The sequence below is a fragment of the Protomyces lactucae-debilis genome (assembly GCF_002105105.1).
Source record: "Protomyces lactucae-debilis strain 12-1054 chromosome Unknown BCR37scaffold_10, whole genome shotgun sequence".
NCBI lineage: Eukaryota > Fungi > Ascomycota > Taphrinomycetes > Taphrinales > Protomycetaceae > Protomyces > Protomyces lactucae-debilis.
The window spans coordinates 31,263-51,116 of record NW_024468002.1 but is presented as its reverse complement, the minus strand read 5'-3'; the positions used below and the strand labels follow the sequence as shown (position 1 = coordinate 51,116).

Genomic DNA, 19,854 nt, shown 5'->3' with positions numbered 1-19,854 from the left:
GGCCTCTTTGCGCCTTCACTCACTGACCAGCGCAGCGCTCCCTTGTGTGCGGCTGTGCATTGGCAGATCAAGTAGCAAGCTCTCTCTGTCCATTCGACGCAACAGCTTGCGCTTTGCAGTCTGCCACTCCCATCACTGACGCGGGGAAAAGCGAACATCTCCATCTGCAAGGTGACAATATACGACGTGCTTCGTTGCTCCTGAGCCGCATTGAACCACTGCGCGCGATCTGTCCTCCTGTATCCTCAGGAGGCAAATAAGCAAGCGAAGAGAAAAGGGGGGGTTTTTCGGTGCCAAGCCGACTCACAAAACATACCCGCGTGAAGGAAGGATCGAAGCGAGTAAGATCGATAGCAGGCTTCACTGAGCTCCGCGCATAGTGTCTGCTTCTACAACAACAGATCCTGCCACAACATCCATGTCAGGATCAATGGGTGCTCGCGAAGAGACCTGTCTACCAAACTACCAAACGAGCCATATCGAAGAACTGCCTTCGCCTACACAAGTGCAGCCAGAGTCAGAGTCACCTGGTAGGCCTAATCTCTCTCTACTGTATTTCGGCTAATATCCTGCCAGAATCATCCAGATCCTCGTCACCTTCCCTCAACATCCTTGTGCCCTCAGACGACATTGCCATCAAGGTCGACCCGGACCGGCACGTCGACTATCTCTCTCACGAATGGACAGAGAATGATATCTGGGTGTCTTGGCGCCAAGTGACAAAGCAAAAAGCCTTCCTGCAAAGTGGTGTGCGGTTGGAGAATGCATCTTGGCGGACATGGGCAAAGAGTCGCAATAACCTCAAGACCATCTCACCAGAGACGCTCAACTGGCTCAAGGACTGTGATGTCACCTGGCTGTATGGACCGCTGCATCGCGGAACACAGTTTGCTTCAGCACCGCAAGTCAACCATGTCACGAATCCACTCTTGACGCCGAATGGACGACCCCATCGTCGGGGCAGTGAAGAATGGTTGCCGACACCGCGATTGGATCAAGTTGAGTTGCCATTTGCGGCGCAAAAGGCGGTACAACGGCAAGCGAAGCCTATCTTGAAGAAACGGTCCAACTCGGAGATGATGCTTGCTCGGCATAATAACGTCAAGGTAGACCCGCTACCGCATACCGTTGCGATACTACGGCAGGAGGATACAGAGGAGGATACAACGGATTCAGAGTCAAGACCAACCAGCTCAAATTCACTCTCAAGACCAGTAGCGACACGAACCTACTCGGCTCATTCGGCTCTGCGTTCTGCCAGAAAGCAACACTTTAGAAAGGAAACAGGCGGTGACCTACCAACAAAGCGCAGAATTCACTTCAACGAATCCGTGGAGCAATGCATCTCCATCATCAAACCTGATCCAGATGACGACGACTACGACTCGCAGTCGAGTGATGATATGCCCGTCATGCGCATCTCTGCTCCGCGGCCACCCATCAACATTGCAAAACTTCCGAGCACGACGCTCAAGATGCCTGCAGCCAATATGAATGGCCATGTGGCAAGCTATGGCACCCCGTCCAGTATATTTAATGAAGACGACTTGTCTGATGATGAAACACACGTGTCAGCATCGAGGTCCGGCAAGAGTCCCGTGATACCGTCCACGCGATCAAGCAGGTCCAACTCCACCGACAGTGCCATTCTACCCAATTATGACGGTGTACGTGAAGATGACCCGCCGCCTGGCATTCTTGGACGGGCTGCTGAAGTTGTGACGAGCGCAAGGGATCTCGTGAGTGTCATTTGGAGCGCATCTGGATGGCGGCGAAGCAGCGATACGCTTTGATCAACATTCAACAGAAGGTTTCTTCTTGCAAGCATTCACCCCCAGTTATCTCTAGATGGCGCGCTCTCTTCACTTTTGTTCTTTTCCTCCTTCTCTTTTGGCTCGGCGAAGCCATGAGTTGTGTTTCGCCTTTTCCTGCGACCTGCAACGTTCCCGGCGCATTCATTCACATTGCTGTTCTTTCGGGCTTCAACAACTTGCTCCTTTCTCGCGGTGTACCGTTTCAGGTTCCCAACATTGACTCAGCTTGCTTCACCATATGCCCATTCTTCTTCCTTTCTGCTTCTCTTGGCTGTGTATGGTATCTCCAGTCTTCATAGGTCATTCCTTCACTGTTGACTTTATGAAATTATCTTTTACAAACCAGTTGGCAAAGACTCACTTGATTTTGCAACCGCCAACGCCGCTGCACGCTCACACCGTCGTGCATGTTTCATATTGGCCATTTCAACACGCATTGCCGCTGCACTCGATCGAAAGACTTCTGCTTCACTCTTTGCCAATTGACAACGCGTTTGCAGTAATGCAACTGTCGCTTGTTGTTGTGCGATGATATTTCGTAGTGATCCTTGTTGCTGATGCGCAGCATTCAACAAACGGGATTGTTTATCAGTGAAGCGTGTCAATGCGTTTGTCAATGTTTCTGAGAGTTGTGGTTGCAGTGTCGCTATGAGGGCAAGCAGTGCCGCTGCTTCTTTATTCTCAAGTGGTTTTGTATGGGTCTTTGATGGAGACTCTGAACCAACTCCTGAATGATGCGTGCGATGGCCCGTCTTGGCGGGTGTAGGCAGTTGTTGGTTGTGAGCAGGTCGTTTTGGCGTGACAGGTGACTCTGTCTCGAGATCTGCATCTGTGCCCGTTCTCTTCCGCGAAGAGGAATCACCTTGCTTGAGGACATCGACCGTTCGAGTGATATGAGGTGTGACGGGTGTGATGATTGGTTGTGGCGGAATAGCAACCGCTGGACCTGCAGCAGCACTCGCCTCGTCATAATCGGATGCTTCCCAAGTCACTTGTGTGCCTGCATCAGAAGCAGCAGATCCGCCCATGGCAGCTTTGTAAAATAAGAGAATACGCTTAGTGTAGTCACAGAGAAGCCGGCTCCCTGTCTAGTAGCAGATACAAGATGACCAGCACCTTTGGAAGAGCAGTTTGTGCGTTGTGATGTTTTCTTGTGCGGTTGCCAAATTTCGGCTCGCTCCTCTTTCGTCATGAATAGTGCAACAGGCTGCAGACACCTCGACTGTCTCGACACATAACCATCTCTTCAAGCTTCAGACGCTTATGGACACGAACAAACAGCTATTTGCTTAATCTTGCTGTCTCTGGACACCAGAACGAGCCATCATGCTTGGCGGAACGCCGTATGCCGGAGCCATCCCTATGGACTTGCAAGCTTCCTTCAGCCTCGACGACCGAGGAGATCAAGAACGTCTGCTACAGGATGATCTTGATGAAGACTATCCACGCCAACTCCCCCCTCCGAAGAATTCAAAGCAAGCTTTGCTATTGATGGGCATTGCTGGAGGTGTTGTTTTCCTTGGTGCGCTCTTTATGCTCATGTCTTTGCTCTTTGGCAGCCGGTCTGCTACACAAACAGGCGACTCATTGGCCCATCCAACCTTTGGCGATATTGGCTGCGTCTTTCCCAATGAAGTCATCAGTCCCACTCTGGTGGAGAACTTGACTCTGCACGACAACTCTCTCGAGATACGCGCATCGGGTCGAGGTATCGGCGATATCGCCTTCTTCACCGAAAAGGAAGTCGACTTGCCGTACGTGAATATGGACGTCTTTTTGCAAGGTCAGTACAAGAGCGACTTGCAACAAGTCTACACTCGCGCCAAGGCCGGTCTATTTGAGCTGCAGACACCTGAAACAGCAACAAAGGGTTGCATTCGCTACACACTCAATATCCATCTCCCACGCAAGCTGAAGACTGTGCTTCTGAGAACTGCAGCCCTCACGCACATCACATTTGCTAATGTCGAGTTGGCTACACAAATCGACCTCATCCACATCAGGATGTTGGGGGACGCTGCCAACAACTTGCTTTACTTACCTGAAGCGCGGATACGCAACACTGAAGTAGACGTCCAACATGGCTTTGTAGTGGGTACCAGCTTGCTGTACGAGACGGTCAATTTCAACCTTCATCAAGCACAGGCCGATGTCGAATTTGTTGCTATGGCAGGGGTCAATACAGTTACAGGTCTGAAACTGAGTACATATACAACAACGGCAGAGAAGACCAAGTTCGTCATTCGAAATCCGAAAAACCTTCCAATGCACAGTTTGCATGAGTCCCTTCGAGAGGCTTCCTTGTCACTCCAGTATCCGGCAGCCTTTGCTGGTTTGATCACAATCACGGCGCAATCTTTCTCGGCGCGACAAGCGGATGTTCATCTGTCTCATGACTCTGTTCCTGTGCTTCGTGGTGAGCCTAGCCATACCAGTCTCACCATCTATGCACCAGAGGGTGATGTTGAGTTGGCCTTCAATTCATGATTGCTTAGACAACGGCTTATTGAGTCGCTCAAATCTCACAGAGGCAGAGCGTTGATACAGGGCTCAAGTGCCCGCACCCGAGCAGTCCCACCAAGGCATAGAGTGAGTTGTTCTCATTAACCCCTTCGAGTTCATGGCTTCCTGGAAGGCATCTGAATTCTGAAGTGTCTAGATTCAAGGCTCAAAGCTCACCAGGTAACATTTCAGCCCCTGAAAGCGCTCAAATTTGCGATCTCCGATGTCTCGCGCACTCTTCACTCAGGAGAGGGTATTGTCGTTGCCACGTGTCCATCTAGCCAGTAACGTGACGTCTAAGCTGTAGAGACTTGTCCTGCGCGTTAAGATGATACGGCTCATCCCGGGTCATGTGTCAGGGCTGCTGGTATGCATTGTATGCCAGTGATTGCATTAAAAATCAAAGGTCATTTGCGAATCTTTAATCGGCAAAACAGTCGACAGGAGACACTGATTTGCGTTTGTCACCCTAAGCAGATGGTGACATTGATGCACATGCAACCAGAAAAACTGCATTTCTGTCCTTTTCGCTCATAAATGCCTTGCTGGCATGTTCGTCTCTCTTCCATCCTTCACCAGTCACTACACCTTCTGCAATCATCTCATGAAGGCGCTGCTCCTGCTCAACCTGTCCCTGGCACTCTTGACAACGAGAGCCGCCAAAGGCAAACCCGATCCACCTCCCCTACAGCGGGAGATGGCCTCTGCACTTACCTTGTCGATGAATCGATGGCCGGCGAAATAATCGAAACGACTAGGCGCCTGTACTTTGGCTATCATCCTTGGACATCGCAGAAGGGTATCGAGAATATGGTGACCCTCAACCCTGGAAATGGAAATGACCACTTGCCGGTCGTGCTCGCCTGCGTCCTTGCTCGTAACCTTCCCAATCTTCCTAACGGTGCATCCGATACCATGCATGTATGCACTTCAGAAGCCACCTTTCCATGGCCTGACTGTGTCAAGTCTCAGAACGTCTTGCTCATGCTTTTCAATCAGTATCAGCTCACGAGGGGCGTGCCAATCCCGGAGCACAACAGGTTCAAAGAGTTTGGTTATAAGGATCGTAAGTTCTACGTTCCCGATGTCTCGCTTTTCAACAACAACTCAGCGCGCATGCAGGTGGACTACTTTCCGCTCGATGCAAACACTACAAACACTAAAGCAACAACTATCGAATCGGATCAGCCGGACACGTACAAGAATCTGGCGTGCTGGTTTGGAAGTGAAGCGAGTCATCTTCCCAAGGTGTCAGATGAACTCTTCTGCGCAGATCGTGGCACCCTCCCAGCTGAGCTCAGCAGCTACTTCTGCTTGTTGGAGCAGAATATGCAGTATGATTCGCAAGACCAGAACAGCAAGCCAGAGCCCAAGATTAGGTTTCATTGCGATTCGGCCGACAATCTTGCGCGCACGAATCCACCCTCGGGCACGAATCCACCCCCTGGTTCAAACCCGGACGACAAGGAGCTTTTACCGGACGGAAATCCTGTTGCCGACACTTGCGCTCCTGACCTGAAAGGCAAGTACACTCTGCTGGACAAGACGAAGTACAAGTCGCCGTACTTCAATTACTACATCTACACCGATTTGCAGAAGATTCCAGCAAATGTTGTATCGAATGCATTCATCTCCATCAGGCGCGACCTGAGTGCCCTGGACGATCATCTCGTTGGTCCTCTCTACTGCGTTGAGGGCCACGATCCGAGCGCTCTGGATAATCCTGACGCCAAGAGCCCCATCTGCGTCTATGACCCTCGTGACTGGCCTGACTGTTTTGTGGCGCACTGTGTCATCACATTGGATACGCAGAACAACTTTGTTCCAAGGTGCATGAAAAAGGTGGTCGACACGCCATCTGATTGTCCTTACAGAGCTCCCCACGACATGCTCTACCAACCTCGCACTCAGTTCGAGTATTTTGAGGTTGGCGATGGCGTCAACCCATTCCACCGATACCACAGCAACGCCGATGGCAAAAACAATGATGGGAGTTTGCAGAACATGCAGTGTGCATTGAAAGAAAGCCCCATCCAGCTTGTCAAGGAGGACAATCCACCACGACGCGCCTTGACATGCTGGCCCAAGGACACAAAGAGGCCTCTCGCCGTTGACGACTGTCTCAAAACTGTTTGCACATTCACTATTGGTACAGTTGACAATCTTGGCACTGTCTTCATGCCTAATTGCGATAACGTTTTGCCCGCATACACAACAAAGTAGATGCTGTGGCCCGACCGTCTAGTGAAATTTATCTCGTTCTCAGCTAGAAACCATTTCAATTTGATCGCTCTATTGCGCTACAGCAGTTGTCGTCTTGACTGGCTATTGTGTAGAGCATTCATCCTCCCTTCAGCATATAGCGCGTCAAAAAAGTGTTCAGGGGGAAATTGCTCAGGCTCGCAATGAACTCCTGATAAAGACTCCCTCGCAGGATCTTTCAAGGCGAAGAGCTTAGTGCCAACGTGGCCAAGTTGTCCTTAGACAATAAGCTACTGGTGGCATGATTGGCATCCTTGGTAGTCTCGCTTTACTTGCGCTGCCGTTGAGCTTGACTCAAGCAGTCTACACTGAGCCACCCAAATGTAGCGAGGAAGGTCTATTCAGCCCAAAGCCAGGCGATCCAGCAACAACGCCAAGCAAGATTTTCACATACTTTGCTTACGAAAATGGTGCTTCAAAGAACGAACCAACAGTGCTCATCTACCCTCATTCATTGCCTGCGCGCTTCTTTTGTCTGCAAGGACCAGTGTCCCCTTGGAATAAGACCTTGGTGTGGTTTTGCGCTGAGGATCAGCTCCAGTGGCCCGACTGCACAGACAAGCACTGCGTCGTTCGACCCAGAGCCGGCAGATATGAGTTGACATGCGGTGTGCCAGTGGATGGCCGCAACGACCATGACAAGGATCTTTGCGATGTCCCATTCACGATTCCACGAGAAGACTTGGGTGCTGCATCTGCACGAATGGTCATTTCGTTCTATCCCTTTCTGGCTATGGACACAAGCGAAGGTGTTCAAACGAAGATCCCGTCAAACACGACCATCCGCATCACGCAGGCGCAATTGAATGACGAGTCGTTTCGCAACTTGTTTTGTGCTTTTGGCCCTGCTCCTGGCGCTGGTGCAGATGCAGCTCACGGGACATTGTATTGCACTTCCAATCCCTCTCAAGTCCCTGCCTGCCTCCAAAAGTTCTGCTCAATCGATACTGTCGTCTTGGACCAGCCACCCGGTAGCACTGTACCAGGCGAAAAGCGTTTCATGTTCAAGTGTGGTTTCACTCTGGCCAATCACTGGTCCCAGGACTGCTTGGGTGGTAAAGCCTTTGCCCCTCGCTTTGGAAACAGTGGCTCGTCAATCAAGTACCGCCATTTTGGCGACGGTGATCTTGCTAGTCCTCCCAAACCTGCAGATTTTGATATCCAAGGCGACTTGATCACTGCTGAGTACGGTGCCTTGCCATTCACCCTCTTCTGTCTCCGGGCAGTGAGTGATATCGATGTCGACGGCACAGCACCCTGGCTGTGTGTGTACGATATCCGCGAATGGCCACAATGCGTCGCCAAGCACTGTGTTTTCGGTGAATATGACGGGTTCATTTCGTCGAATTGCGATGTGACCAATGACTCCAGCAACCAGCTCGAGCCAGCATGCGAGGACAATAAGTGGTGGGTGCCAACGTCGGGGACCATGCAAAACTCGTCCAGGCACTCTTTCGTTTACTATCCCTTTGGTGCAACGGCCGAAACGAAACCCGCCACTGTCACTGCAGACGCGGCCGACGCTGGAACTGAGCATTCCTGCGCCTTGGCAGCCGCCCCAGACAGCAAGATGACTACAGCTCCGCATGGGACTTTGTACTGTGGAGACCCCAATTCGAAAGACTGGATAAAGTGCATCACATCTCGTTGCCTCATCAAGCTCCAAGACTCTGGTTCATCCAAGGCTTTCGTGGCAGACTGTGCTAGCAACATTGAAACAATTGGCAGTGGTAGAAAAGCTGGATCTTCTTGAGAGCTGCGTGTAGTTATGCTGGCCATAAATCATGCATCGTAGTCTTAGTCTTAGTCTTAGTCGTAGTCTTAGTCTTAGTCGTAGTCTTTCGCTTTGCCTGATCGCTTCCCTGTGCCATCTGAATCTGCCTGCGTGCGACACCACATCCATGACCTTCGCACCACTGCTACTACTGCAGCCATCATGAGCGAACAGGTCCTGCTTCTCGATAGCTCCCTGCGGAATTGGGCCTTGCTGCCGATTCTGCTCGTCATGATCCTGGTCGGCCTGCTCCGGCACAATGTCACTATCCTGCTGCAGTCGACCCCGAAGCCATTGGACACAAAAGCTGTGCGGGAACAGCGCGCCCTTTCTCGAGCCGCGCTATTGCGCGCTAATGGTCATCATCTACCTTCAGACGCCTTTGCTGCGCGTAGAAGTTTCTTGATCGACGCGTTCACCAAGGACGCCTATCTCAAAGACCCCTCAGCCAAAGGAAGACCAGCGGCGAATCCAATGACCGACCCTTCGGCGATGGATGGAATGATGAATATGATGAAGGGAAACATGGCGAACATGGTGCCTCAGATGGGTCTTATGGCCTGGATCAACTTTTTCTTCTCGGGCTTCGTTTTACGTACGTTGCTGCATTGCGGATTTAACGCTAACAACCAGTCAAGTTGCCCTTTCCGCTGACACTGCGGTTCAAGCAAATGCTTCAAAGTGGTGTCATGACGCAAGACTTGGACGTAACCTGGGTCTCGTCCTTATCTTGGTATTTCCTCAACCTGTTTGGGTTGCAATCCATTTACGCACTCCTGCTTGGCGATGACAATGCAGCAGGCAGTGTCAACGACATGAATCAAATGGGAGGCGCTGGTGCAATGCAAGCTTTTGGACCGGGACAAGATCCTTCCAAAATGTTTGGTGCTGAAATTGAAAATCTTGAGGTGGCAAGTCATGTTTGGATCAATCACAATGTGGCGGAGCGTGTACTGGCTAGATATTCAGACGAGCTATGAGTACATAGACTTGCATCATTCATGAGTTGCTTTATTCAGGATATGCCTACTGTGATACGCAACAATCAATTGATGTACCACAAATGCCGAGTGTCGACGGCTTGCTTGCGAACGACACGCTTTGGGTCGTCTAGCACGTCGCCCAATGCTTTGAGCGTCTTGACCTTGAAAGGCTGCAGTTTATCAACGCGCAACTCTTTAATCAAGGAGGCCAAGAGCTTGAGGCTAGCAACCCGCACAGACTATCATTAGCTTGGAAGCGAATCTGAAGGACTTACCGGTGTATTGGTTGGCGACGCACGCGTGACTTCCAGCAGACCTGGAATAAGTGTCGACAAATGCTGCGCGACGATATCCTTGGCTTGCGGCAGCAATTGGTCTACCGTCTCGATTGCCGCCAGCTTCATACCACTTTGCTCAAGACTGATGCACTGCAATAGAATCGGCAGGATTGTGGCAATCTCTCCCATGAACACTTCTCGAGGCACATTGGCAAGAATGGCCGACATGCACATCAGATAGAGATGTCGACTGCCTTGCTCACTTTGTGCGAGCTTCTCCGTTAGTCGTGGCATCGCCAATGCGAAGAACTTTTGCTTGTGTAGTTTCTTGACTTGCAGGTGATTTTCCTTTGAGACGTAGGCATCGTTTCCAATGAGGACGCTGAACTTCTCGGCGACCTGCTGACCTTGACTGCCCTGCCCGATCAAGTCAATAATCTGGACAACACAAGCCTGTGCTTGTTTGTGTGATTTGAGGATGAGCGCCTTGGTCACCCAAAGCAAAATATCCACATTCGCAGGACCCGTGAATCCTTTTTGTGCCAAGAAATGTTGAACGGCAGCACCAACATCCTCCTCAGCGCTTGTCTTATTGAGAATAAGGCAGGTGAGCCGATAGAGTGCAAGTCGTTGAAAGTCATTACTGCAAGTCGCTGTGAGGTTGATGACACGCACCAAAAAATCAAGGTTAAAGGCATTGATCAGCTCGATTTCACGGCGCAATCCCGCATAGCCGGCCACAAAGAGGGCGACACTGTTGCGTACATGAACATCTGTCGTTTCCGGATCCAGCGGTTTGAAGGTTGTGTCAATGTGCGGTACATATTCATTGAGCCCACCGTTCATGAAGATGGCGAAGAGATTGGCTGCGATATCACGCTGCTTTTCGATTGTGCAGGCACGTATGATGAGATTGACGATACTGCTTGTGACAAGCAAGACTCTTGGGTTGGCCATGGCGTGCGATGTGTCGCGGGGAACAACGGTACGCTGAAGGAGATGAGGAACGACTCGATCAAAGTGTACAGCCACGTCCTTTTCTTGTTGAACAAAGCGCTTGAGGCAGGCGTGCAGTGTTGACACAACCAACTGCGTCAGTTCAACGAGGTTGGAGGGATCTTTGCTTAGCCATTCATCCAGTCGGCTGTAGAGTCGAATGACGAGCGTGTCGAAAATAGCTCGATCGACAGCGAGCTCATACAAAGCGTATAGTAGCCGCTTCAAGATGGGTTTGCTCTCATCTTGCTCTACATCGAGAGGGAAGCGAGCAAAGACGGCCGGGAAGGTGAGCTCGAGAATCAATGGTGCTCGAACGACTGCAAAGTCGGCCAGAGCAATCAAGGCCTGTTCAGCCAATTCGCCCTGTCCATCGAGCAGGACGTCACCAAGATACTGAATTGTTGTGCTGCGCTCTTGTTCGCTGCATAGCCCATCGACCTGTGTGAACTCGACAAGCGTCTTGAGCGCTGCGATGCGTAGCTCAACGGCTGAAACACTCGATCCTAGCAGACTGCCAGTCAAGACGCCAAATAAATCATCCTTGAGCGATGCAAGACACGATTCTTTGCCACCGAGAGGTTTTCTCAAAGACCCTTCTACTTGCTGGGCAGCGCCAATGAGGCAGCGCAGCACGTCGAGCAGTTTTTCCTTACGATTGATGTCGTTGGTTTCCTGGTACAATGCTAGCCAGCCTGCCAAAGTCGATTTTGTAGTCACATCGAGGGCCAGCGGAGAAGCAACACCCACGGCTTGAAGAATTTTGCCGCATGGTTTACCTGACTTGAGTTCAGCCTGACGAAGCTGATCTATAGCATCCGTCATGATGGGCTGTAGCCAACGCGCAAGGGGCCCTTGTTTCGGCATTTCAGAAAGACCACGACCGAGACACTCTGTAAGATCTGTCAAGGTTGCAAGAGCAAGTTTTTCTAGTTCAGGATCTTCAGCGCTTGTGATTTCAAATTTCAGGGCCGCCCAGAGCTGTGCGGTGTAGGCGTCTAGTGTTCGTGCTGTGTAATTTCGGCAGCATGCTGAGATTGTCATGAGCGTGTCGCGTTTGACAGAGACCGCAATGGCATTCAACTTTTCAAGCAGCTCTGGTATGAGGTAGGGTGCGAATTGATGGGTTGCGCAGAGACAGTCGCGAAGACGTTGCTTGAGATCATCAGTAGTGATGGATGTCGGGTCGTCTGGCGGAGGCCTGAATGTGATAGGAAAGTAGCAATAAACAACATCAAACAAGTCGGAGACGTGGTTGACAATGTCGAATTCTTGCAGCAGGACACGCATGATGGAAAAGGCGAGCATGAGATTCCTCGGATCCTTTTCTCCTGACATGAGAGTGATGATACCAGCAAGGAAGGGCTGTCCCATGGCACGCATATCTTTCCGGCGTGTGGCCACCAGGTGATCCACAATGAGGAAGAATCGATGCCGTGTGCGTTGAGGCAAATTTGGCGATGCCTCTATAGCGGAGAATAAGGCAGAACATAGTGTCTGAGCGTCTTCACCGGAGAAGCGAGACATCTTCGCTAAAGCAAGCAGAGAATCGAGTGATGCGTCGAGACAGACATGGTCATCAAGCTTATCGTTGAAGAATTGAATCATGACAGTGATGTGCTGTCCTGAAAGTGTACTGCCTGGAATTTCAACCAGCAATTGACTAAGCAGCTGCATACTTCCCGCGCGAATCGTGGCATCTGTCTGCGTCAGGTGCTCGCCCAGCGCAGTGACCACCTCGAGGAACGGCAGTTTACCATTCGCAATGGCCTGAGCAAGCTCGAGCACCACTTCCTGCCGGTCCGAGTCGCCCGCAGACGACCTCAGGTATGTGCTGACGAGGCTCTGGATGTTCATGGCCATCTGCACAGCGGGCCTGCAGCTGAGTATGGATATGATGTCGTCGTCGAGGTCTCGCGCGGAGATTTGAATTTGCATCAAAACTCTGTCGCGCCTTCGACTGCTGCCCCTGCCCATCGGACCATCTGCCAGTCGCCCCTCTGACACGCGTTTCAGCGCACACTCTCTTGCTACATTGATAACGACCCCCAGTGTTGCAGCGTGGCACTGCGCAAGATAAAGGGCCAGCTCTCTTTTACCAAGCTGCGCGCATAGTCAACACTGTCGCATCCCACGCAAAACCATGGCAATGCGCTCCATGTAAGTACATCCATGACCTACAGAGCAGTCGCTTACTGTCTAGCTGCCGTGTCATCTCCGCAGCCAAGATTGCAGAGCCTTTTCAGCAAGAAATCAAGAGCAACGTTGCAAAACTAGGCTATTCGCCCGTCCTGCGCGCCTTTCTTGCCAATAGCGACCCGTCAGCCAAGGAGTATGCAGATTGGACGGCCAAGACGGCAACAGGCCTGGGCATCACATTCGATTTGCAGCAAATCAAGCGCGAGGAGCTGGAAGCGGCCATCCTTGATGCAAACAAGAATCCAAAGGTCAATGGCATCATGAACTACTGGCCAGTCTTTGATAATGTCATGGAGGATACACGCGTTCAGCAGCAAGTCGACCCACTCAAGGATGTGGAGGGCTTTTCTCCCGTCTTTATTCGCAACCTATATGATAATGTGCGCTTCTTTGACCCACCAGCCAACTTGATAAAGTCCATTTTGCCCGCTACTCCGCTTGCGCTTGTCAAGGCACTCGAGCATCTTGCAGTCTACAATCCCTTGCTGGAAGAAGGCTCAAGGTTGTATGGTAAAACCATTACCATTGTCAATCGCAGCGAGATTGTCGGCCGACCCTTGGCCGCACTGTGTGCCAATGATGGTGCCACCGTCTATTCAGTCGACGTGACGGGGATTCGCAAGTACACACGAGACAGGCTGAAGCTTGAGCGTCACCGCTTCGAGGAAGTCGAGATGACTGTGGAGCAGGCTGCACAGCTCTCTGATGTGGTCATCTGCGGTGTACCCTCGCCTGCGTACAAGTTTCCCTCTGCATCTCTCAAAGATGGTGCGATTGCCATCAACTTTTCCTCAGCAAAGAACTTTGACAAGGATACGGTGAAGGAACACGCTTCGATCTATGTGCCCAGCATTGGCAAGGTGACGATATTGATGCTTCTGAGGAACTTGCTTCGCCTGTCGCAGAACCAGCACAATTTGGCAGTTGTCTCGCAAAGCAGTGTGTCGGCCAAGTCGGCGATGGATGTGCGGGCGTCTCTTTAGCTATTGTGCTCCCTATAGACTGCGACAGACTGCATTGCATAGGTAGATAGGTGTAGATCTGCTTCAGTCCTTTGGCTGTCGGCACTTGCCTGCTCCCTTTTCACATGCGCCGGAACTCCACACTCGAAGCAAGATTTCTGCAGCACACCAACCCTCCTGCCCCGGCGCCTGCTCTTGTGACTGGCCGCCGTCCTTTCATCTGTTTAAAGTCTTACGCTCTGCTTGCTCTACTGCTCATCTCTCATTTGCATTCGTCCGTCTGCCATGGACACGCTCAATAAAGTCCTACTGGACCCGAAATACCATGATCTCCTCGCCATCGTCAAGGGCATGCGCAATGGTCTGCCGCATTCCTTGTATATTTGGCCATTCACTGACTATAGGTGCCGTCTATGGAGCCAAAATCAGGGCGCCGCATGCCGCCGTCATGACTTTTCTATTCAAGACTGGAACGTGTGTGACCCTCTCTTCATGACGATGGCTAATGTGTCAGTTTCAGAGAACGCCTCGTCGCTATCTTCAAAGCGACAAAGCAGCATTCGCAGAATCTAGCAGTCTATGTGACCATCTACAAGACAACCATGTACGTCTTGCGTCAACTCAATGGCAAAGAACGCAGCATGGATTCTTTCCTAGCAGGTCTTCTTGGCGGCTACGTCGTCTTTGGTGAAAACAACAACATTAACCAGCAAATGGTGCTGTATGTCTTCAGTCGCATTCTCCTCGGTGCAGCCAATTCCTTCGCCAATTCGCCCAGCTCACGGCATCCAAATCGACCACGCCTAGCAAGCCACGAAGTTCGGGAAAAGGCATGGCCGGTCTTTGCTTCTGTGTGCTGGGCCAGTGTCATGTGGCTCTGGCGACACTACCCAGACGAGCTGCAGCCGTCCCTGCGCAACAGTATGAACTACCTGTACCTTCAAAGCGATTCGTGGACGGAGCCTCGCAACTTCTTTTGGCATAATCAGTAATGGACGGGCAGTTTCGTGCATCTATCAAGCGGGGGTACATAAGGGCAGGTATCAGGTCTATAGATGTAAGCTGGTGTAATGTGACTGTGGCTCTGGGCGATCTTTTGACGTGCGACGACGCGCTCAGTTGCAAGTTGAGCCTGAGGCAGGAGACATTGAGGTGTATGCAGTAGATGAAGCAGCTAGAGAAGCACAAGACGCCACTAGAGCGGATTGTCGCTCCCTTGGCAACGCAAAGCAATGCGCATCTAGTTGTCCCTGCCATTCTGGTGGTAGCTTATATGGCGCGACTTGCAGTGAGCTTTGGCTCTTATTCTGGTACGCCTGCATGTTTGTGTGCATGGTTGACTGACTTGAAGGACAAGGCGTCTCGCCAATGCATGGCGACTTTGAAGCACAGAGGCACTGGCTTGAATTGACGCAGCATCTGCCCATGAGAGAGTGGTATTTCTACGACTTGCAGTATTGGGGCCTGGACTATCCGCCATTGACGGCCTTTCACTCTTATGCACTCGGGAAGATGTGGGTCACACTGCATCACGAACATATCTGACAATAGAGGCTCTCTGCTCAATGAAGATTGGTTCACCCTGGATACATCGCGCGGTATTGAGACGTACGGCGTCAAGCTCTTTATGCGTCACTCTGTGATTGCTTCAGAGCTGCTTACTTACATTCCCGCTGTTTTGCTCTTTTCTTCCCTGAACAAGGACACGGTACTACATCGTACGGTAACGACACTGACGGTACTCTTACAGCCTGCAGTCCTGCTTATTGACCATGGTCATTTCCAGTACAATACAGTCATGCTTGGGTTGATGACTGCGAGTCTCTACTTTATGATGCAGGGCAAAGTCAATCTCGCCGCAGGTGCCTATGTGGCGTGCTTAGCATTCAAGCAAATGGGCTTGTACTATGCACCTGTCGTGTTTGCGTACCTGCTCTCCGTTACGTATCAACAACCTCATCGGTTTGTGTTACTAGGGATGACAACGGTCGCGGCATTTGCCCTGTTCTTTGGCCCATTCCTGCTGGTTGGCGGTGTCTCTGGTTTACAGCAAGTCATCATTCGCATGTTCCCCTTTGGACGAGGACTCTTTGAAGACAAGGTGGCTAATCTCTGGTGTGCCATCAACGTTGTATACAAGCTCAAGGCGCACATTAAGGGAGAGACGCTTCAAAGGATGAGTCTGCTGTTCACCCTTCTCGGTGTTTTGCCTGCAAGCATTAAAGTCTTTCTCAAACCACAACCCAAGGTCCTCTTGCTGGCCACATCCAGCTGTGCCTGGGCCTTCTTTCTCTTTTCATTCCAAGTGCATGAAAAGTCTGTGCTGCTGCCCTTGCTACCCACAACGTTGCTGCTCTACTCGTCGCACTTGTACAAGAGCTGGATTGGCTACATCAATATTGTGGCCATCTTTTCGCTCTGGCCTTTGCTCAATAAGGACGGACTTGGCTTGCAATATGCTGTGCTCAGCTTGTTGTGGATCTGGCTCTGCGGTTTCGGTCAGTCAACCGAGTCGATGCCAATTCGTGCCTTTCACTATGCAACGTACCTGGCCATGGTCGCGTGTCATGCACTAGAGCCATTTTTTGCGGTCTCTCATTTGCCTGATCTATGGACTGTTGCCAATGCTCTCGTCAGCTTTGGTGCCTTTGCTGCGTTCTACCTCTGGACACTCTACCAACTCTTGCTCAGCTAGGACCGGGTCATTCGGCGTTCCCCACACTGCCGGAGGAATAAGAAATAATTCGTGGGCAGTTCGAGTTGTAACCCAAAAACCAAAACTCAAAAGTCTCAAATCGCCCCGATCTCGAATACGTCATGGGGCAAAAAGCAGGCACAAGACCGGATGACAAGCGACTACTTCTAATAGCCAAGGCCCCTCCTACAAACACAAGCCTACAATATACTTTCTGTTGTCAAAGAAAGGGCCACTACTCTGCTACTCTATTTAGTACGCGCGCGGGCCAGACTTGATAGGGAGCCGACGCAAGACAGTCAAACGCTCCATCTATTTGTTACAGTGCGCCCGCGTGTAAGGTGTTTGCGGACCTGACACAGAGCAAGTTCTCTCTTCAAGAACTCACTAGAGCATCACCAAGAAAAACGCGATCACATTCAATCATTCTTAATACAGCATGAGCGCGCCTGGTATCAACCCCTTGAAGCTCTTTGTGGGCGGTCTCAGTTGGGGCACCGTCGATGCAGTCTTGTATGATGAATTTGGCAAGTATGGCGCAATCGACGAGGTACGTTTTGACTCCACCACATCATGCGTCAGCTAACAAACCTCAGGCGATTGTCGTTCGAGACAAAATGACTGGTAAATCGCGCGGCTTTGGATTCGTTCGTTTTCAAGAAGCAGAGGATGCGCAACGCGCAAAAGAAGCAACGGATGGACAATCCCTCGATGGTCGTGTCGTGCGCGTTGATTTCGCTAGTGAGAAGCGTCGTGCGCCCATGACGGGTATGAATGGTGAAGGCGCGTTGTATGGCCATCTGGGTGGTTCTTCGTTGGGCGGATATCCTGGAATGGAGATGGGTGGCGCGATGGGATACTTGCCTGGTGCGCCGTATATGCAAGATGCAATGGCGATGCAGCAAGTGTACCCGCAACCCATGTATCCTGGTGCTGGAGCCATGTATGGCTATCAACCGCATCAGCTCCAGCAACAGCAGCAATACCTCGCCATGCAGCAATATCAGCGCAGTCAGATGCAGCAACAGCAGCAGCAGCAACAGCCACATCAGCAACAACATCAGGGCATGTTTGGTTATCCACAGCAACACCAGCAGTTTCAGCAAATCGGTGATAGCAAGGGTCCTGAAGAAAGGGCCGACGGTAGGGTCGACTTTGAGTAAAGGCTTACTCTGCACACCTGGTGCTCGGAACAAGATGTACACTAGATTTGAAGCGTCTAGTTTTACTGCAGCCATAGAAGATCTAGTTCCAAGCACATCAAGCTTCTAAAAATGTGATTAAACTGGCTCAAGCGATAAAGGTCTATCTTTTTGAATATCAAAACGGACATGATCTAATGGGTCTGGACCTCAGGCGCAGACTTTTCATGTGATCCAATGGAACGCTTGCTGTTCTCAAGATCATCGACATAGTCTGGGTTGTACTCATCCTCACCCGACAACTCCTCGAGTGTCTTACGTGCAGTCTCGGGAATCAACAAGGTCAAGGGAATGCCCATGAACATGAAGAGTGCAAAGATCTGGAGAACGTGGTCGAGCCACGGTGATGCATTATCCTTGGTTGCACCACGTGTTCGCAACGGACCAATGAGTACTTGAGCGACAATCGCACCAATCTTGCCAGACGCAGCAGAGATACCGTGTGAGGTGGATCGGTAGCGTGTTGGGAAGACTTCACCTGGAACAATGAAAGTTGTTGTGTTGGGACCAAAGTTGAAGAACAGGTTGGCCAAGCAGTACAGTGCAAACTTGCCGTTGGTGTTGATGTGGTTGTAGCCAAAGCCAAGGATGATGAAAAGGGCGGTGAGAATGATGAAACCCATGAGCTGAATGGTCTTGCGGCCGAATCGGTCAATTGTGAGCACAGAGAGCCAGTAGCCGGGAATGAGACCCGCACATGAAAGAATGATATTGCCGACGCCCTGGTTGTACAAAGTATCGTAGACAAATTTGTTCTTGGGTGCAGAGTAGCCAATTGCATTCAACACAATGGATGTGTTGAGACCAAGACCGTAAAAGGCAACATCAAGCATGAACCATGATCCAGCAGTGCCGAGAAGGACTTTGCCATTCTTCCATTGGCTGTAGTGGCGGATGAAGTCACGGAAGGATGCCTTGGGAGGGGCAGTGGGGTTGCGGTCGTTCTTGTTGCGCACACGAGCCACTTCCTCCTCAGAAGTCAACTTGGCTGCACCAATCTTGCCAGACACGTATTGCACGGCATCCTTGGCGGCGACCGTATCATCACCCTCGACGTCGAGCGAGTAGCGGATTGTCTCTGGGATGGTGAGACGGAAGTAGAGGGCAAAGACGGCAGGAACAGCGCCGAATCCATAAATGATTCGCCACGACTTGTCTGCTGCAATTTGACAACGCTCATTGCAGACAGTGCCTCCAGAGAGGAATGAGTCCTTGAAGCCGATGGTGCAACAAATGGAGACGATGGCGCAAGTGAGCTGGCCCCATCCCTGGTTGGCAAAGACGGCACCCATCATGGCACCTCTCCACTTGACTGTAGCAAACTCAGAGGTGATGATGGCAGAGAGTGGGTAGTCACCACCGACACCGGTACCCAGAATGACTCGCCAAAAGATGAAGACACCGACGATTTCTGTTGAGCGACCGCCGGCTGTGAGGGCCAGTCCAAGGGTGGCGACAATAATGACCATGAGCTCAATGCCATACATCTTTTTACGCCCAAGCACATCAGCCAGGGCACCAAAGCCAAGTTGGCCAATGACCGTTCCAGCGGATGTGGCAACTTTGATGGCAGTGTCTGCATTTGACGGCACTTTGCCACTCGAGTAGTAAGCGAGGCCCACCAAGATGTTGGCAAAGTTGACTGCGAAGATGTCATAGGCATCGGTGAAGAAGCCGACTCTAAGGAGGTCAGTGATGTATATTTAAAAGTGGGAGCATACCCAGCAACAATGATGGCCCGGACGTGGTACCAGGAGAATGGCGCAGAGTCAATGGCTGCGAGTGCTTCACGGCGCCTCTGCAGGAGTGTCGACGACATCTGGCGGCGGTGTTTCAGGTGTCTGTTGGTGTGTATGGGAAAAGGATTAGGGGGGCTGCAGAGTTTAAGTAGAAGCCGGGCCATGCGAAGGGAACATCATCGTGCTGCATTGTATACGGTCGGCAAATGCTCCCTAGATGACTCCCTACCTGTCGGCCCTGTGCACCTCGAGCAAGTCAGGCTGGTGGGCGGGTTGTTTCTGGGTGTCGCCTGCCGAGCGTGGTTGGCCAATAGCAGGCGCGCGCGGGAGCATGTGCAGCAGGGGCACACTCGGGCTGGACTCCTGATCATCTACCGCCGAGTGCTGCTACTATGCTGGTGCGAGACAGCTGGACACGGCTAGGTCACTGAGTAGAATTGCCGTAGAA

General features: G+C 51.4%; 12 protein-coding genes across 12 annotated transcripts; 9 read left to right on the top strand and 3 right to left on the bottom strand.

Annotated features, from left to right (window-relative positions):
- The first annotated feature begins 28 nt into the window (after positions 1-28).
- BCR37DRAFT_22861 (uncharacterized protein) lies at positions 29-1,971 on the top strand. Its single transcript, XM_040866490.1, has 2 exons — positions 29-530; positions 577-1,971. The coding sequence occupies exons 1-2, from the start codon at positions 419-421 to the stop codon at positions 1,791-1,793; spliced, it is 1,329 nt and encodes a 442-aa protein (XP_040725024.1). The 5' UTR covers positions 29-418; the 3' UTR covers positions 1,794-1,971.
- BCR37DRAFT_20929 (uncharacterized protein) lies at positions 1,972-2,984 on the bottom strand. The gene has a single exon (XM_040866410.1). It carries the CDS (start codon positions 2,840-2,842, stop codon positions 2,150-2,152), a length of 693 nt encoding a protein of 230 aa, XP_040725023.1. The 5' UTR covers positions 2,843-2,984; the 3' UTR covers positions 1,972-2,149.
- A 156-nt stretch (positions 2,985-3,140) lies between these two features.
- BCR37DRAFT_392942 (uncharacterized protein) lies at positions 3,141-4,301 on the top strand (the record flags this gene model as incomplete). The annotated part of the gene is made up of 1 exon (XM_040871227.1): positions 3,141-4,301. The coding sequence occupies one exon, from the start codon at positions 3,141-3,143 to the stop codon at positions 4,299-4,301; it is 1,161 nt and encodes a 386-aa protein (XP_040725022.1).
- A 276-nt stretch (positions 4,302-4,577) lies between these two features.
- On the top strand, positions 4,578-6,679 carry BCR37DRAFT_20931 (uncharacterized protein). The gene has a single exon (XM_040866411.1). It carries the CDS (start codon positions 4,854-4,856, stop codon positions 6,537-6,539), a length of 1,686 nt encoding a protein of 561 aa, XP_040725021.1. The 5' UTR covers positions 4,578-4,853; the 3' UTR covers positions 6,540-6,679.
- BCR37DRAFT_20932 (uncharacterized protein) lies at positions 6,680-8,411 on the top strand. The gene has a single exon (XM_040866412.1). It carries the CDS (start codon positions 6,820-6,822, stop codon positions 8,329-8,331), a length of 1,512 nt encoding a protein of 503 aa, XP_040725020.1. The 5' UTR covers positions 6,680-6,819; the 3' UTR covers positions 8,332-8,411.
- An 83-nt stretch (positions 8,412-8,494) lies between these two features.
- On the top strand, positions 8,495-9,361 carry BCR37DRAFT_379785 (integral membrane protein DUF106-domain-containing protein). Its single transcript, XM_040869340.1, has 2 exons — positions 8,495-8,947; positions 8,986-9,361. The coding sequence occupies exons 1-2, from the start codon at positions 8,515-8,517 to the stop codon at positions 9,330-9,332; spliced, it is 780 nt and encodes a 259-aa protein (XP_040725019.1). The 5' UTR covers positions 8,495-8,514; the 3' UTR covers positions 9,333-9,361.
- On the bottom strand, positions 9,292-12,512 carry BCR37DRAFT_379783 (Dos2-interacting transcription regulator of RNA-Pol-II-domain-containing protein). Its single transcript, XM_040869339.1, has one exon. The coding sequence runs from the start codon at positions 12,470-12,472 to the stop codon at positions 9,581-9,583; it is 2,892 nt and encodes a 963-aa protein (XP_040725018.1). The 5' UTR covers positions 12,473-12,512; the 3' UTR covers positions 9,292-9,580.
- Positions 12,513-12,583: 71 nt separating this feature from the next.
- Positions 12,584-13,867, top strand: BCR37DRAFT_358030 (uncharacterized protein). Its single transcript, XM_040868207.1, has 2 exons — positions 12,584-12,769; positions 12,813-13,867. Exons 1-2 carry the CDS (start codon positions 12,753-12,755, stop codon positions 13,789-13,791), a joined length of 996 nt encoding a protein of 331 aa, XP_040725017.1. The 5' UTR covers positions 12,584-12,752; the 3' UTR covers positions 13,792-13,867.
- Positions 13,868-14,055: 188 nt separating this feature from the next.
- Positions 14,056-14,762, top strand: BCR37DRAFT_347710 (peroxisomal membrane protein 4; the record flags this gene model as incomplete). The annotated part of the gene is made up of 3 exons (XM_040867788.1): positions 14,056-14,131; positions 14,175-14,244; positions 14,285-14,762. 3 exons carry the CDS (start codon positions 14,056-14,058, stop codon positions 14,760-14,762), a joined length of 624 nt encoding a protein of 207 aa, XP_040725016.1.
- An 87-nt stretch (positions 14,763-14,849) lies between these two features.
- BCR37DRAFT_21318 (glycosyl transferase) lies at positions 14,850-16,663 on the top strand. The gene is made up of 3 exons (XM_040866428.1): positions 14,850-15,080; positions 15,122-15,284; positions 15,322-16,663. Exons 1-3 carry the CDS (start codon positions 14,936-14,938, stop codon positions 16,463-16,465), a joined length of 1,452 nt encoding a protein of 483 aa, XP_040725015.1. The 5' UTR covers positions 14,850-14,935; the 3' UTR covers positions 16,466-16,663.
- Positions 16,664-16,931: 268 nt separating this feature from the next.
- On the top strand, positions 16,932-17,214 carry BCR37DRAFT_338224 (cold-inducible RNA-binding protein; the record flags this gene model as incomplete). The annotated part of the gene is made up of 2 exons (XM_040867293.1): positions 16,932-17,015; positions 17,062-17,214. Coding segments are annotated over 2 exons (237 nt in total), but the record flags the coding sequence as incomplete, so codon positions are not given.
- A 587-nt stretch (positions 17,215-17,801) lies between these two features.
- On the bottom strand, positions 17,802-19,486 carry BCR37DRAFT_347837 (major facilitator superfamily domain-containing protein; the record flags this gene model as incomplete). The annotated part of the gene is made up of 2 exons (XM_040867800.1): positions 17,802-19,347; positions 19,389-19,486. The coding sequence occupies 2 exons, from the start codon at positions 19,484-19,486 to the stop codon at positions 17,802-17,804; spliced, it is 1,644 nt and encodes a 547-aa protein (XP_040725013.1).
- Positions 19,487-19,854: the final 368 nt, after the last annotated feature.

Coding starts and splice junctions, on each gene's coding strand:
- BCR37DRAFT_22861 (XM_040866490.1), top strand. CDS start 419: ATGTCAGGATCAATGGGTGCTCGCGAAGAGACCTGTCTACCAAACTAC. Junction 531..576: donor GCCAGAGTCAGAGTCACCTG/GTAGGCCTAATC, acceptor ATATCCTGCCAG/AATCATCCAGATCCTCGTCA.
- BCR37DRAFT_20929 (XM_040866410.1), bottom strand. CDS start 2,842: ATGGGCGGATCTGCTGCTTCTGATGCAGGCACACAAGTGACTTGGGAA.
- BCR37DRAFT_20931 (XM_040866411.1), top strand. CDS start 4,854: ATGCCTTGCTGGCATGTTCGTCTCTCTTCCATCCTTCACCAGTCACTA.
- BCR37DRAFT_20932 (XM_040866412.1), top strand. CDS start 6,820: ATGATTGGCATCCTTGGTAGTCTCGCTTTACTTGCGCTGCCGTTGAGC.
- BCR37DRAFT_379785 (XM_040869340.1), top strand. CDS start 8,515: ATGAGCGAACAGGTCCTGCTTCTCGATAGCTCCCTGCGGAATTGGGCC. Junction 8,948..8,985: donor CTTCTCGGGCTTCGTTTTAC/GTACGTTGCTGC, acceptor GCTAACAACCAG/TCAAGTTGCCCTTTCCGCTG.
- BCR37DRAFT_379783 (XM_040869339.1), bottom strand. CDS start 12,472: ATGGCCATGAACATCCAGAGCCTCGTCAGCACATACCTGAGGTCGTCT.
- BCR37DRAFT_21318 (XM_040866428.1), top strand. CDS start 14,936: ATGAAGCAGCTAGAGAAGCACAAGACGCCACTAGAGCGGATTGTCGCT. Junction 15,081..15,121: donor GAGCTTTGGCTCTTATTCTG/GTACGCCTGCAT, acceptor ACTGACTTGAAG/GACAAGGCGTCTCGCCAATG. Junction 15,285..15,321: donor TCTTATGCACTCGGGAAGAT/GTGGGTCACACT, acceptor ATCTGACAATAG/AGGCTCTCTGCTCAATGAAG.